Raw genomic sequence first — 12,399 nt, 5'->3', positions numbered from 1 at the left:
CCAGCTGGAATAACTTGTGGCTTTTTTTTCCCTAAAGACAAGTCTTCTGAATTTTTCTTTAGTGTGTAAAACAACTAGCATTTATTGAGCACCTATACACAGAAGATTGTGGTAGAAGAAAGATAAGTTAGGAAGGAGTTTTTGTCTTTATGAAATTAATTCAAACATGTGCTGGGAAGTTTGCTAGGGATGCAACGAGGAGTACAAACAGTCCATCTTCTCTAAAAGGGTCTAAAAAACTGCTATTGAGGCTTATAATCGGACAAAATTCCAGTGAGTAAATGTCCTCTCAGCCTTGAGTATAACAAATTTACCTCAGTTCAGACAATCTTTGATTAACTGAACCCAAATCATCCCCAGATCTAATTGCCATAGATTCAGTAGAGAATATAGAACCATGGGGAATATATTCATTTATATAAACTGGAATTAAGAATGGTTCATATAATCCAGGATTCATAATCTAGGATTCATCAAAGATTAGATAGTTGCCCTCTCCTGGCAAATTTTAATACTGCAGTCTGACTCAACCGAATACTGCACTCAAATTACAGGAGTATACTGCAAATGAGTCAGTGAGGGAAACCCAGCCATGGAAGAGTTTCAAGAGCCGAACAAAGAAAACAGCAGAGAAAATACAAAAAAAGGGAGAGAAGGAGGAGGGAATTTAAATAAGTCAGTACCGTATTACAATTAAAATGAAACAGAATGTTGGAGAATATGACTCTCATTCTCTATCATCCTCCCAACACTGCTATTTTCAAGATATGATCTTGGGCAGGTCCTCTCTGTGCCTCAGTTTTCTTATCTGTAAAATGGGAATAACATCACATACCCTCTAGGGCTATTGTGAGGGCAACCGAGGCGCTTGTATGTAAAGAACTCAGAATACTGTTCAGCACCTAGTAAGTCATCGGTAGTGTCTGTTGCTACTCACATGTCAGCTCAGGCATCCACGCTCCTATCTCCCAGCACAGATAAATTCCTTTGCTAAGTGCTCTCATTGAGCTGTGTCCATTTTATCCTTAACATTTCTCAATCTGTAATCACACACTCACTCATGTGATTCTGATGACTATATGTCTTTGTCCAAAAGACTGTAAACTCCATAAGGGCAGAAAACATATCTGGTTTTACTCATCCTGTGTTCCCAGCATTTGGTGTTGGGCCTGGCATTCAATAAATGTGTTACATGAAACTGTAAATTTGCCAGTCTTATGAAGAATAGTATTTAGCACTGGTATAGATATAGGTTGAATCGTAGTCCTTCCCCAGAAAGATACGTCGAAGCCCAAAACCCCAGTACCTCAGAATGTGACTCGTTTGGAAACTGAGTAATGGCAGATGTAATTAACTAAAGGAAGACGGGACATAGCGGAGTACAATAGACTCAGTCCTATGTGACTGGTGTCTTTAAAAGAGGAAAATTTGAACACCAACAAGAGTCAGATTGGAATAATGCAGGCAAATGAACACTGAGGATGGATAGCTACCACCAGGTGCTGGGAAGAGGCAAAAAAGGTCTCCCCACTACAATTTTCAGAGGGAGTATGGTTCCACCCACACCTTGATTTTGGACTTCTAGTCTCTAGAACTGTGAGACAATAGGTATCTGTTGTGTAAACAGCCCAGTTTGTAGTACTTTATATCAGCTCAATGAAACTAAAACAAGTACCAACCTGATGGCTTTGTCTGGTATTTCAAAGTTATATGTAGTGAATTTTCTTCTCCCAGGCCAGAAAAATTGTTTATAGATAATATATTTTTAAAAGAAAATCTTAGGGGCGCCTGGGTGGCTCAGTTGGTTAAGCGACTGCCTTCGGCTCAGGTCATGATCCTGGAGTCCCGGGATCGAGTCCCCGCATCAGGCTCCCTGCTCGGCAGGGAGCCTGCTTCTGCCTCTGACCCTCCCCCCTCTCATGTGCTCTCTCTCTCATTCTCTCGGTCTCAAATAAATTAAAAAAAAAAAAATCTTAAAAAGAAAACCTTAGGGGGCCCCTGGGTGGTTCAGTCAGTTAAGTGTCTGACTCTTGGTCTCTGCTCAGGTCAAGATCTCAAGGGCATGAGATCAAGTCCCAAGATGGGCTCTGCACTCAGCGAGGAGTCTGCTTCAGATTCTCTCCCTCTGCCCCACTCCCACTCACTCACTCTCTCTCCCTCCCAAATAAATAAATCTTTAAAAAATAATTTAAAAAATAAAAGAAACCATTAAGACAAGTTTTTCTCTTCCATTCTCAGTGACTTCTTAACAGCTTTAATCAACTTTGACTACTCCCAAATTCCAGTCATATATTTCAACAGCCTCATTATTTTTCTTCTTTATTCATAGTACTCTTTCTAGCAATAAACAGAACTAAGTCCTACAAAAGTATTTATTAGCAAAATAAATTAAAACAAAATTAGAGAATCAATATTTAAATGAACTACACACATCCAAAAATAGCACCTCTCAATGATGAGATTAACTTTTTTTAATATACTTTAAAACTTGGGACATAAACTCACATTTCACACACAATATGGGAGGGAGAGTAAATAATTTGATTCTTGTCCCCATTCATACCTTATAAATTGTTATAATTTTTAGTTCATCATTGGTCTGATTTGGTAAATCACAAAGATTTGTGATTCAAAAAGAAAAAAAAAGTTTGTGAGTACTAGGACATTTCAGCATGAAGTAGCTAACACTCATTTTTGATTAAACAAAGTCTCTGATGGCCTTGTGTTATCTTTCTTTCTTTCGTTTTTTTTGAGAGAAAGTGCCTGCATGGTGGGGGCTGGGGGGCCCACAGGGAGAGAGCATCTTAAGCAGGCTCCACACCAAGTGCAGAGCTCCACACAGGTGATCTCATAACCCTGAGATCATGACCCTGAGCCGAAATCAAGAGTCGATGCTTAACCAACAGAGCCACCCAGGTGCCCTGCCTTGTGTTATCTTTAAAGGATAGATATCATTTTTTTTTAAGATTTTATTTATTTATTTGATACAGAGAGAGAGGGAAACTGAGAGGGAGAAGCAGATTTCCTGTTGAGTGGAGAGCCCCACACCAGGCTCGATCCCAGGACCCTGAGATCATGACCCAAGCCAAAGGTAGACAACCTACTGAGCCACCCAGGCACCCAGGATAGATATCATCTGGCAGTGAAAATTATTGAGGCAGGGACAAGACTCCTCAACCCTGGTGGGAAGATAGTCAAGAAGTCTATCACCTGTGGTACCATCTCCTCATGCTGCATTATATACATGCTCATGTGTTTCCTAAAATTTGGGACATTGTCAACTGATTTATGAAAACTGTTTTGGCATCCTGGATAAGACAAGCTAAAACCTACTCTAATTAGAAATATGACAGAAGAGTCAAGACTCTTGTGTGTTCCCATAAACTCATAAAAAGGACAACTGATGAAACAAGGTATATGCACATAACCTTTGGTAGATAATGTTAATTAAGAGGTTATTCCCATTTACACCCAGGAAGGGACAGGGAATGGGACGGGTCAGACACAGGGACAAGAAGACCAAGAACCTCAAAGAACAGTAGACCCTCCAATTTAATTAAAGTTCTGAATAAAATATTGGAAATACAGGAAAGATTCCCTATTTAGAAAGGAGACCTTATTGGAGTGCCTGGGTGGCTCAGTCAGTTAAGCATCCAACTCTTGATTTTGGCTCAGGTCATGAGCTCAGGGTCTTGAGATCAAGTCCTACGTTGGGCTCTGCACTCAGCGTGGAGTCTGCTTCTCTCCTTCTCCCCTCCGCCCCTCTCCACCCACCTCTCTAAAATCAATCAATCAATCTTAAAAAACAAAAGGAGACCTCATCAAGGTAAAACTTAGAATATATAAGAAAACTACGATGTAGTTAAATGGAAATGGGACAGCAACAGAAAGATGAGTTGGTCCGAGGATCACGATGTGATACCAGATTCAAAGGAGAGCCAGTTCCTGGGAAAGGGCACAGTGTCTCTTTCAGCATCCCCTCCCAACCCAGTGGTGAACAGTGACCAGGAGACTTGCACAACCCTGACATAGCCCCATCACTGGTGATCATAGATGTACCCATGGTAAGGTACACACTGGAAAACTGAGGAAAGATACACTAAGCAAGGGTCATGGAGAGAATGGGCAGTACAGGGAGAAATGACAAATTCCCCAGAATGCCAGAAGTTAGCATCAATTCACTCAGGAGGAAGTAACAAGAAATTATTTGAAGAACGTAAAACACCATTTTCTATTTTACAACACTGAAGTCAATACCATTAACCAGGAATTACTACACAGAGATATGAAAGATACAGAGTATCTTGTTTACATGTATAGAGAAGTGAGAGTTTCAAAGAAGTTTGTTTCTTTCCAAAACAATTTATAGTGGTCACTGACTTATGCTCTCTAAAGAAATAAAAATTAGGGATTGTGCAGGATTGTTTTCTTTATTATTTCTGCCATATTTTCTACAGATTTTAAATATCCCTCCTCCTCTCTCCCACCCAGGCTGGGCCAAGGTCTAGAACACCACCATTTGAGGTTTATTCCTTTAAATTCAGCACCATCCTTGTTGTCCTCTTCTCTCTGTCTTCTAACTATGTGCCTCTAAGAAATAGGTATTAAGTCCTTAAGCATGAGCCCCTAGATAGAGGCTTTCAAACTTTTGACCACAAGCCACAGTGAAGAAATATATTTACTTCTAGAGCCAGTACACACCAAAAAAACATACCTATAAAACCTACACAGAAGCTCCTCACAACTTATACCCTTACTACATATGATAAACTGACCTTCTCCATTCTACTCTTTTTTTTTTTTTTTAATGCTACTAACCCAGCTGTTAGGTCATAGCTCATAGTTTCAAATACTTAGAGATAAGATACACTGACACATCAAAATAACAACATAAGAAAGTAGGTAAGAGTTCTGCATTCAGGTTGTCTGAATTCAAACACCAGCCCTACCACTTGAAGCGTCAACCTCTCTGCCTCAGTTTCCTTGTCATGGGAATAAAAGAACAGCGTCTATCTCAAAACTAAGGATTAACCAAGACCATCCACATAAAGCAATTAAAGCATAAAAATTATTCAGTTAATGGCTAGTAATAATTCTTTAATGGCCTGTGGATTTTATTGTGGTAAAATATACATAAAATTCATCATTAAAAAAAATTCATTTTAACTATTTTGAGGTGTACAATTCTGTGGCATTTAGTACATTCACAATGTTGTGCAGCCACCACCACCACTCTCTAGTTCCAGAACATTTTCATTACCCCAAAAGGAAACCCATTAAGCAGCCACTCCCCATTCTATCCTCTTCCCCAGGCTCTGACAACCCCTAATCTGCTTTCTACCCGTAGGTCCATGGACTTCTGAAGTAATAAATTAACATTTGTAAAACCATTTTCTAGGGTAGACTGAAGTGTTCTTTGGATTCATTAGCCCTATGGCTCACAAGACATACTTCTGCTCACCATTTGTTTAAATAAACCTTGTGAGTCACTTAAGGTAATTTTGTGACCTGTCTGGGAGTCAGAAATCCCCCTCTCCTGTGAATTTGGCAAGATTCCCAAAGTCTGACCAATGTTAGGAAGAAGACTGCTTTCAGTGTCCACAAGAGGCAGAATGAGTAAGGCCCTAAAAGATGTTTCTTCATTACATCGTGGAATGTCACCAAAGGATAGAATATTCACCAAATGAAGACTGCTTATTCTTCATCTTTGCATTTTGAAATTCGGCTTTTCAGTCTCTGAACTTTTACCATCAAAAGGTAAAAAAGTGAACTTGGACAAAGAACTAGAACTTTCTATGTAGTATCATTTCCTTTTGGGGCCCCACCCCTCTCACACTGATTTCCCACCCTTCCTTTGTGGTGTGGAAGGCTGGGCAAAAATAACTTTTTTCTTCCCAGGATCTATAAGGGGAGTCGCCGGATACTCCATCAAGAAAGTAACAGGGACAGAGAAGTTACCTTGCAAAGCAACACTGTTCTTCCTTAAGAAACGGTGAAGGCAGAGGTTTCTTAGGCCAAATAACTAAATGTCACCAAGAGGCACAAAAGATTTAAGCTGGAAAACAACGTCCTTGGTCCCAGTTGCAGAGTCAGAAGCTTTCTTTCTCTTTTTTGTAAAGACCGGCACCATTCACCCAGCAAATAGGCAGCGAAGTCCTCATTTTCCATTCTCCCTCCTCCATCCCCTACAGCTTTCCAGCCTTCTGGGTGAAAGCCTGACCCGCCTCAGGCACGGATAGCACTAGGCAAACCCGGCCTGGAGGTACTCCGATTCGGGGTCCCAGAGCCCAGCGAACTTCCCCGATTCCCAGCGAGTCACTTTATTGCTTTCGAGCTTTTAGAATGGGGGCGGGGGCTTCAAACAGCAAACCAGCCAGAGAAACCTCACGCCTCAAACTCTCGGCAATCCATGCCCTGAGCTGTGCCAAATCCTGGGAAAGTCCTGAGATGGAGTTAACCTGAAGTGGACAAAAGAGAATTACAACTTTCCAAAGACCCGGGTGCCCTGGCAAGTCAGCGTGCGGGTCTCCGAGTTTGCCACAAAGAATCACCCCGGCGCTCCAAGCAGACGAAGCCAAAGCTTCACCCCAGACCTACCAAAAAATTAGACCTCAAGAAGGACGACGACCTAGGAAGCCCTCCCGTCCACAAGCGCCAGGTGATCCTAATCCTGGCAAGTCTGGGTTCGGCACCTGCTTCAAGCATCCGGCCCTGGGAGCTCTGGCGGCAGGGGCTCCGGCCTCCCACCCATCAGGTAGCTCACCGACCGCGGTCCCCGCAACCCGAGGCTCAAGGAGAGGGCTGCGCGCAGGACCCGGAGGACCCCACAGGGACCGCTGAGCCAGACCTCGGGCGCAAGGCCCTCGCCTGGCGGGACAGCGGGGCCAGGGCCGAAGGCGGGGTTCGGAAGGTGACAGCACTCTGTCCTCTGCCAAGAGTGAGGCAACTCCGGAAACTTCCCGGAGCCGGGGCGCGCCTCCCTCGGCCACCTACTCCGTGTCCCGCAAGCCGGAGCCGCCGGCTTGCGCACTGACCTGAGATGGTCTCCTGGTAGCCCTTGGTGAAGAACTGCATGGCCGTGGCCGCCCTCCACGGCGTCTTGAGCAGTCCCTGCCGCTGGGGGTCCTCGCCTAGCGAGCGCAGGATAGACGAGTAGGCGGCCGCCAGGTTGGGGAGGTTCAGCTCATTATCCTCCTCGCTGCGGGGCCTTTCGCCCTTCCAGCCGTCGGCCGGCTGGACGGTCTTGGTCTCCGGCCGCGGCGGCTTCTCGGCCAGCCCGCTCGGTCCGGGTCGCGGCGGCTCCCCCTCGGGGAACCCATTACTGCACCTGGCGCCCCGCGGCTTCGCCGGCGCCCGCACCGGACCTTTCTCCATGGACCCGCCTCTGCCGCTCCGGAGGGACTCTGGGACGCTTCGAGCACTGCAACTAAAGTGCGCCGGCGGCCGCAGGAAATAGGCTGTGGCCAGGATCACCTGAGGAAAGTAGGCGACCGGCCAGTGACACCCTCCCAGCCAGAGACAGTGGGAGCCTAGGGAGCTCGGCAGTGCCTCCTTTTTATCTGCGGGCGGCTCGGCCGGCGCCGCGGGGCGTTCCCATTGGCCGGAGCCTCCGCGCGTCATGGCGCTCGCCCCGCCCCCTCGCCTGTCCTCCGCGGGGCTCCTGCGAGGGGGCGGCCCCGAGGGAGGGGCGCGAGGCGGGGGATCGACCCCGCGAACTCCGGAAAGGCCGCCCCTGGGGGCGGTGAAGCCGACCCGCTGGGGACTCCTCCGGCGCCAGCCGGGAGGAGAGGGATGGACCATTTGGGTTGCAGTGTGAACCGAATCCAAAAGGAGGCAGGCGTCGGGTGCTGGAACCGTGGCGTGGGGATGCGTGCGGGGGGCGCACGGTCAGCCCTCTCAGGCGAAGAAAACACTGCCTCAGAAGTGCTCTGGTCCCCTCGCTCTGTGAAAGATGACCAAACAGGTGGCCTCGAGGGGAAAAGACTGTGGGTAAGAAGACCAGCTCTTAATGTTTGTAGGGCAAGAGAATAATAGGACACAAAACTCGGGTTGGTTAGTTAAAAATTGTCCGACGCTCCTGCCACCAACGAGAAGCCTCCCACTCGCGTGAGTCTCTGTATCTAGGTGGATGGTATTTGTGAGGGTCAGAACTTTGACCCTGGAGAAAAATTGATTTACAAGAGAAGAAAAGTTAGCACTTTCATTAAAAACCCATTTGCGCTCTGGAAATTTGGTACTAATCGTTTTAGAGTGACGTGCTAAGTAAGCTCCTTTCCCCTGGTGTTGGTACAAATTGTGAAACGTTATTGATCAGCTGGACTCGGAACCAGTGACATCTGCTTTGACTGTTTTCTTTAAGATTAAAAAATGGGCTTTTTTAAAAAATGGGCTTTTTTCCTCACTTGAGGAATTATTTCATAATGCCAACGGTAAGTTTTAAAACACGTATCAAATTAATATATGATTTGCTTCAGAGAGTTTCTAATGCTGGCTTTCTGACATATATACAGCTTTTACAAAGCTTCAAATCAGACAAACCAGGAGAGAAGCCCCTGAAATTATTCTATACTAATACAGTAGCTCAGTCATTATAATTATTAATTAGTATTTATTGGATATCTGCTCCAGGCATAGCCCTGTTCTAAATATCAAGGAAAGAAATATGGAAATTCCTTGGCCTCCTCAGCACCTTTAGTCTAAAACAGAAGAAGTATTCATGCCAATGTGGTTTTTAAAGATAATTATTGAATTTCTATATGCATGAAATGCCAAACTACATAAATCAAGAAATATGACCATCCCTTGGGCTCTCTGTCAGTCTGCTAATATTTTTGTAAGGTTTTTCCCCCATCAGCAAGGTCCTGTAACATTTTTTTCCCTGTAACTGCACTGCCCACTGTCCACTGATATTTTCTGGTCAGAGTTATCCACTGGGTCTCAAAATGTGTCAGCATAGATGGAGACAACATTAAAGAATGGCCTTGTATTTAGCAAATGAAAACAAAGATACCAAGTGAGGTACTTTTAAAAGTGGAAGGATTCAATGGAGACACTTTCAAATAAGATGTTTTCTTAGTCGCAATCTTGTGCCTTCCTTTAAAAGCATTTGTAAACATTAACTAATATCGTATTCTCCAAAGACAATTTCTAATGACATTTTTACCCGAAAAATTAAATTTTCTTATAAACACTGCCACTGAGGCATCAGCATTTTTGTTACTCTGGATTTGTTCTATAAAATATTTACTTGTTAAATGGAGGCAGTACCTTTCAGCCAAATGCCCAAAGGTAATACAAGGAAGCTTTATAATCACCATTATATAAACAGTTTAACAGTGAAATGTAGGTTGTTGGCAGGGGTGGTTATAAGTAGAAATGAGAGAAGAAGGAGGAATAAACTAAAATAGGAGGGACATACTCCACAGAATTTATTAGCACAAAATATTTCAACAGTAAAACTATGAGCATTCACAGCTAGAAACTGTAATGACATCTATGTTTCTAACCCAGTAAGGGACCCAGTTTCACCTTGGACCCAACCTGGGAGTGACTCTATCAAAAAACCAAGGATTTTTTTTTTTAATTCTCCCATTTTTAGGACAGTAGCAGAACAGAGAAGCAGATGAGTGAGATATAGTATCAGAGATTGAATACTGCAGTGCTATAGAAATGTATAGTCACTTACCAAGGGTAACAGGTAAACTAACCTTAGGCATTTGGCAATGGTAACTGGAAAAGAAAAAAGTAAATTTCTTTAAATGCACTTGATGAAGATTTTATATTTGAGATTCAAACTTTAGAGGATATTCTTGACTAAGGTGGAAAGATACACAAGAAAAGTGTCCTTATTCCACTCCTAACTTCCAGAAGAAAAACTGTGAAGTCAATGAAATCCTGAGATGTCTCACTAAATCCCCCAAATGTCAGGGGAAGCAAACTAAATTGAGCCCTTAACTTCTCCTCTTACTGAGGAGGAATGGAACAACTTTTGGAGAGAAAAATGGAACATTGAGCTGACTCTCTGAGATGGAAAGGAATGAGATCACTCAGCTCTATACTGAGTTGAGGAAGGTGTCCACAGCCCAAAGTTACCTCACAAGGGAAGGGTAGATATACCCCAAATATCACATGTCCCTGGCAGAGGATCTTAAATAACACCTCAAAAGAACTAGCATGTGCTAAAAAGAGGGGTACTAATGAAGAGTGCCTTCTACCACAGATGAACACTGTCCCAATCTTCACAGTCCCTTATAGGAGAAAGGATATATCACAGTCACCTCAAGTCCCAAACTGTAGCAGAGTCAGGAAAACAAATGAGGTTCCACAGTAATGGGAACACAAAGAAGTCATCCTCAATAATATCAGGCATGGGTGGAACAGCAAAACGGCACAGCAACCATTGCAAACATACAATAGCCAAACAAAACAGACTAAACAAAGGCGGGAATAATATACCATATTGAAGACACAAAGACAAAGAATGCAGCTGAGTAGGAAATAAAGCTCATGGAACAGAAGAAAATTCCTCAAAAATTTTTTATGCTACAAAACAATAAAAACATGAGTTCAATATGATAAAAAAAAAACCCAAGATAATAGAATAATAAAATTGAAAAAGGAGTTACAGATCTAAGGAAATGAATTGAGGACCATCATTATTATGGAATTTGTTAAAAAGAATCATGTATAAAATAGACACTGCAGGGCCTGGCGTGCTGCGGAGGAACGGCTGTTGATCTGCGGTGGCTTCAGGTCCCCGGCTCGTTGGTGGCTCCCGCGCTCTGCTTCTCCCCACTTCTCTCCAGCAGCTGCCTGGTGAAGACAAAGCCATGGCGCTCTGGGTCACCAGGAACACAAAAGTTAATGTTGAAAATAAGGTGAAGGTCAGTATGGCAGGCACAAAGCGCATGCCTCTGGCCACGACTGCGGCCTCCAAACCCGGGCTGAGGCCAAGAACGGCTCTCAGAGACATTGGTAACAAAGTCAGTGAACAACCACAGGCCAAACTGCCTCTGAAAAAGGAAGCAAAAACTTTGGTTCCTGGAAAAGTTATTGCTAAAAAAATACCTAAACCTCTGGAAAAGGCACCTGAGCCTGTGCCAGAACCAGAGCCAGATCCTGAGCCCATTAAAGAAGAAAAACTTTCGCCTGAGCCTATTTTGGTTGATACTCCCTCTCCAAGCCCAATGGAAACATCTGGATGTGCCCCTGCAGAAGAATATCTGTCAGGCATTCTCTGATGTAATTCTTGCAGTGAATGATGTGGTGCAGAAGATGGAGCTGATCCAAACCATTGCAGTGAACATGTGAAAGATATTTATGCTTATTTGAGACAACTTGAGGAAGAGCAAGCAGTCAGACCAAAATACCTACTGGGTCGTGAAGTCACTGGAAATATGAGAGCCATCCTTATTAACTGGCTAGTACAGGTTCAAATGAAATTCAGGTTACTGCAGGAGACCATGTACATGACTGTTTCCATTATTGATCGGTTCATGCAGAATAACTGTGTGCCCAAGAAGATGCTGCAGCTGGTTGGTGTCACTGCCATGTTTATTGCAAGCAAATATGAAGAAATGTACCCTCCAGAAATTGGTGACTTTGCCTTTGTGACTGACAACACTTACACTAAACACCAAATCAGACAGATGGAAATGAAGATTCTAAGATCTTTAAATTTTGGTTTGGGCCGCCCTCTACCCCTGCATTTCCTTCAGAGAGCAACTAAGATTGGAGAGGTTGATGTTGAGCAACATACTTTGGCCAAATACCTGATGGAACTAACTATGTTGGACTACTATATGGTGCACTTTCCTCCTTCTCAGATTGCAGCAGGAGCTTTTTGCTTAGCACTGAAAATTCTTGATGATGGTGAATGGACACCAACTCTACAGCATTATCTCTCATACACTGAAGAATCCCTTCTAAATGTTATGCAACACCTGGCTAAGAATATAGTCATGGTGAATCGTGGGCTTACAAAGCACATGACTAACAAGAACAAGTATGCCACATCTAAGCATGCTAAGATCAGCACTCTGGCACAGCTAAATTCTGTACTAGTTCAATACTTAGCCAAGGCTGTGGCAAAGGTGTAACTTGTAAACATGAGTTAGAGTACTATAACTGCAAATAAAATTGGCACCATGTGCCATCTGTACATATTATATGTTACCTTTACTTTTAATAAAGTTTGTGGTCCTTTTTACTTCTTAAAAAAAATAGACACTACAGAAAATGTAATTACTGACATGAAGAAAGGCAGGTGAATGAATGCAGAAAAGAGAGAAAGATGAAAGCTTTTAGAGAAGACAAAGATGATCCAGCATAAGAATAATTAGGGTTCCAAAGATAGAGAACTCAACAAATGGGAGAGAATGTAGTCAAAGATATAATACA

General features: G+C 43.5%; 2 protein-coding genes across 3 annotated transcripts in view; one reads left to right on the top strand and one right to left on the bottom strand.

Moving 5' to 3' along the window:
- The window catches only part of GCH1 (GTP cyclohydrolase 1), a 47,295-nt gene extending 39,594 nt beyond the window's left edge, over positions 1–7,701 (bottom strand). Inside the window, exon 1 of one of the 2 annotated variants that reach the window (XM_034992379.1) lies at positions 7,035–7,701. In XM_034992379.1, coding sequence (XP_034848270.1) covers positions 7,035–7,620 — 586 coding nt within the window. In that variant the 5' untranslated portion in view covers positions 7,621–7,701. The remainder of the gene's footprint in view (positions 1–7,034) is intronic. The other variant, XM_034992378.1, reaches the window with a different exon arrangement.
- A 3,128-nt stretch (positions 7,702–10,829) lies between these two features.
- On the top strand, positions 10,830–12,098 carry LOC118002147 (G2/mitotic-specific cyclin-B1-like). Its single transcript, XM_034992428.1, is given in 3 exon segments — positions 10,830–11,218; positions 11,220–11,263; positions 11,266–12,098. Coding segments are annotated over 3 exon segments (1,266 nt in total).
- Positions 12,099–12,399: the final 301 nt, after the last annotated feature.

The sequence above is a fragment of the Mirounga leonina genome, unplaced genomic scaffold (genome assembly GCF_011800145.1).
Source record: "Mirounga leonina isolate KUSES-001 unplaced genomic scaffold, KU_Mleo_1.0 Mir_82, whole genome shotgun sequence".
In the NCBI taxonomy this organism is placed as follows: Eukaryota; Metazoa; Chordata; class Mammalia; order Carnivora; family Phocidae; genus Mirounga; species Mirounga leonina.
The sequence above is the reverse complement of the archived record's forward strand: the minus strand, read 5'-3'. Positions and strand labels throughout refer to the sequence as shown.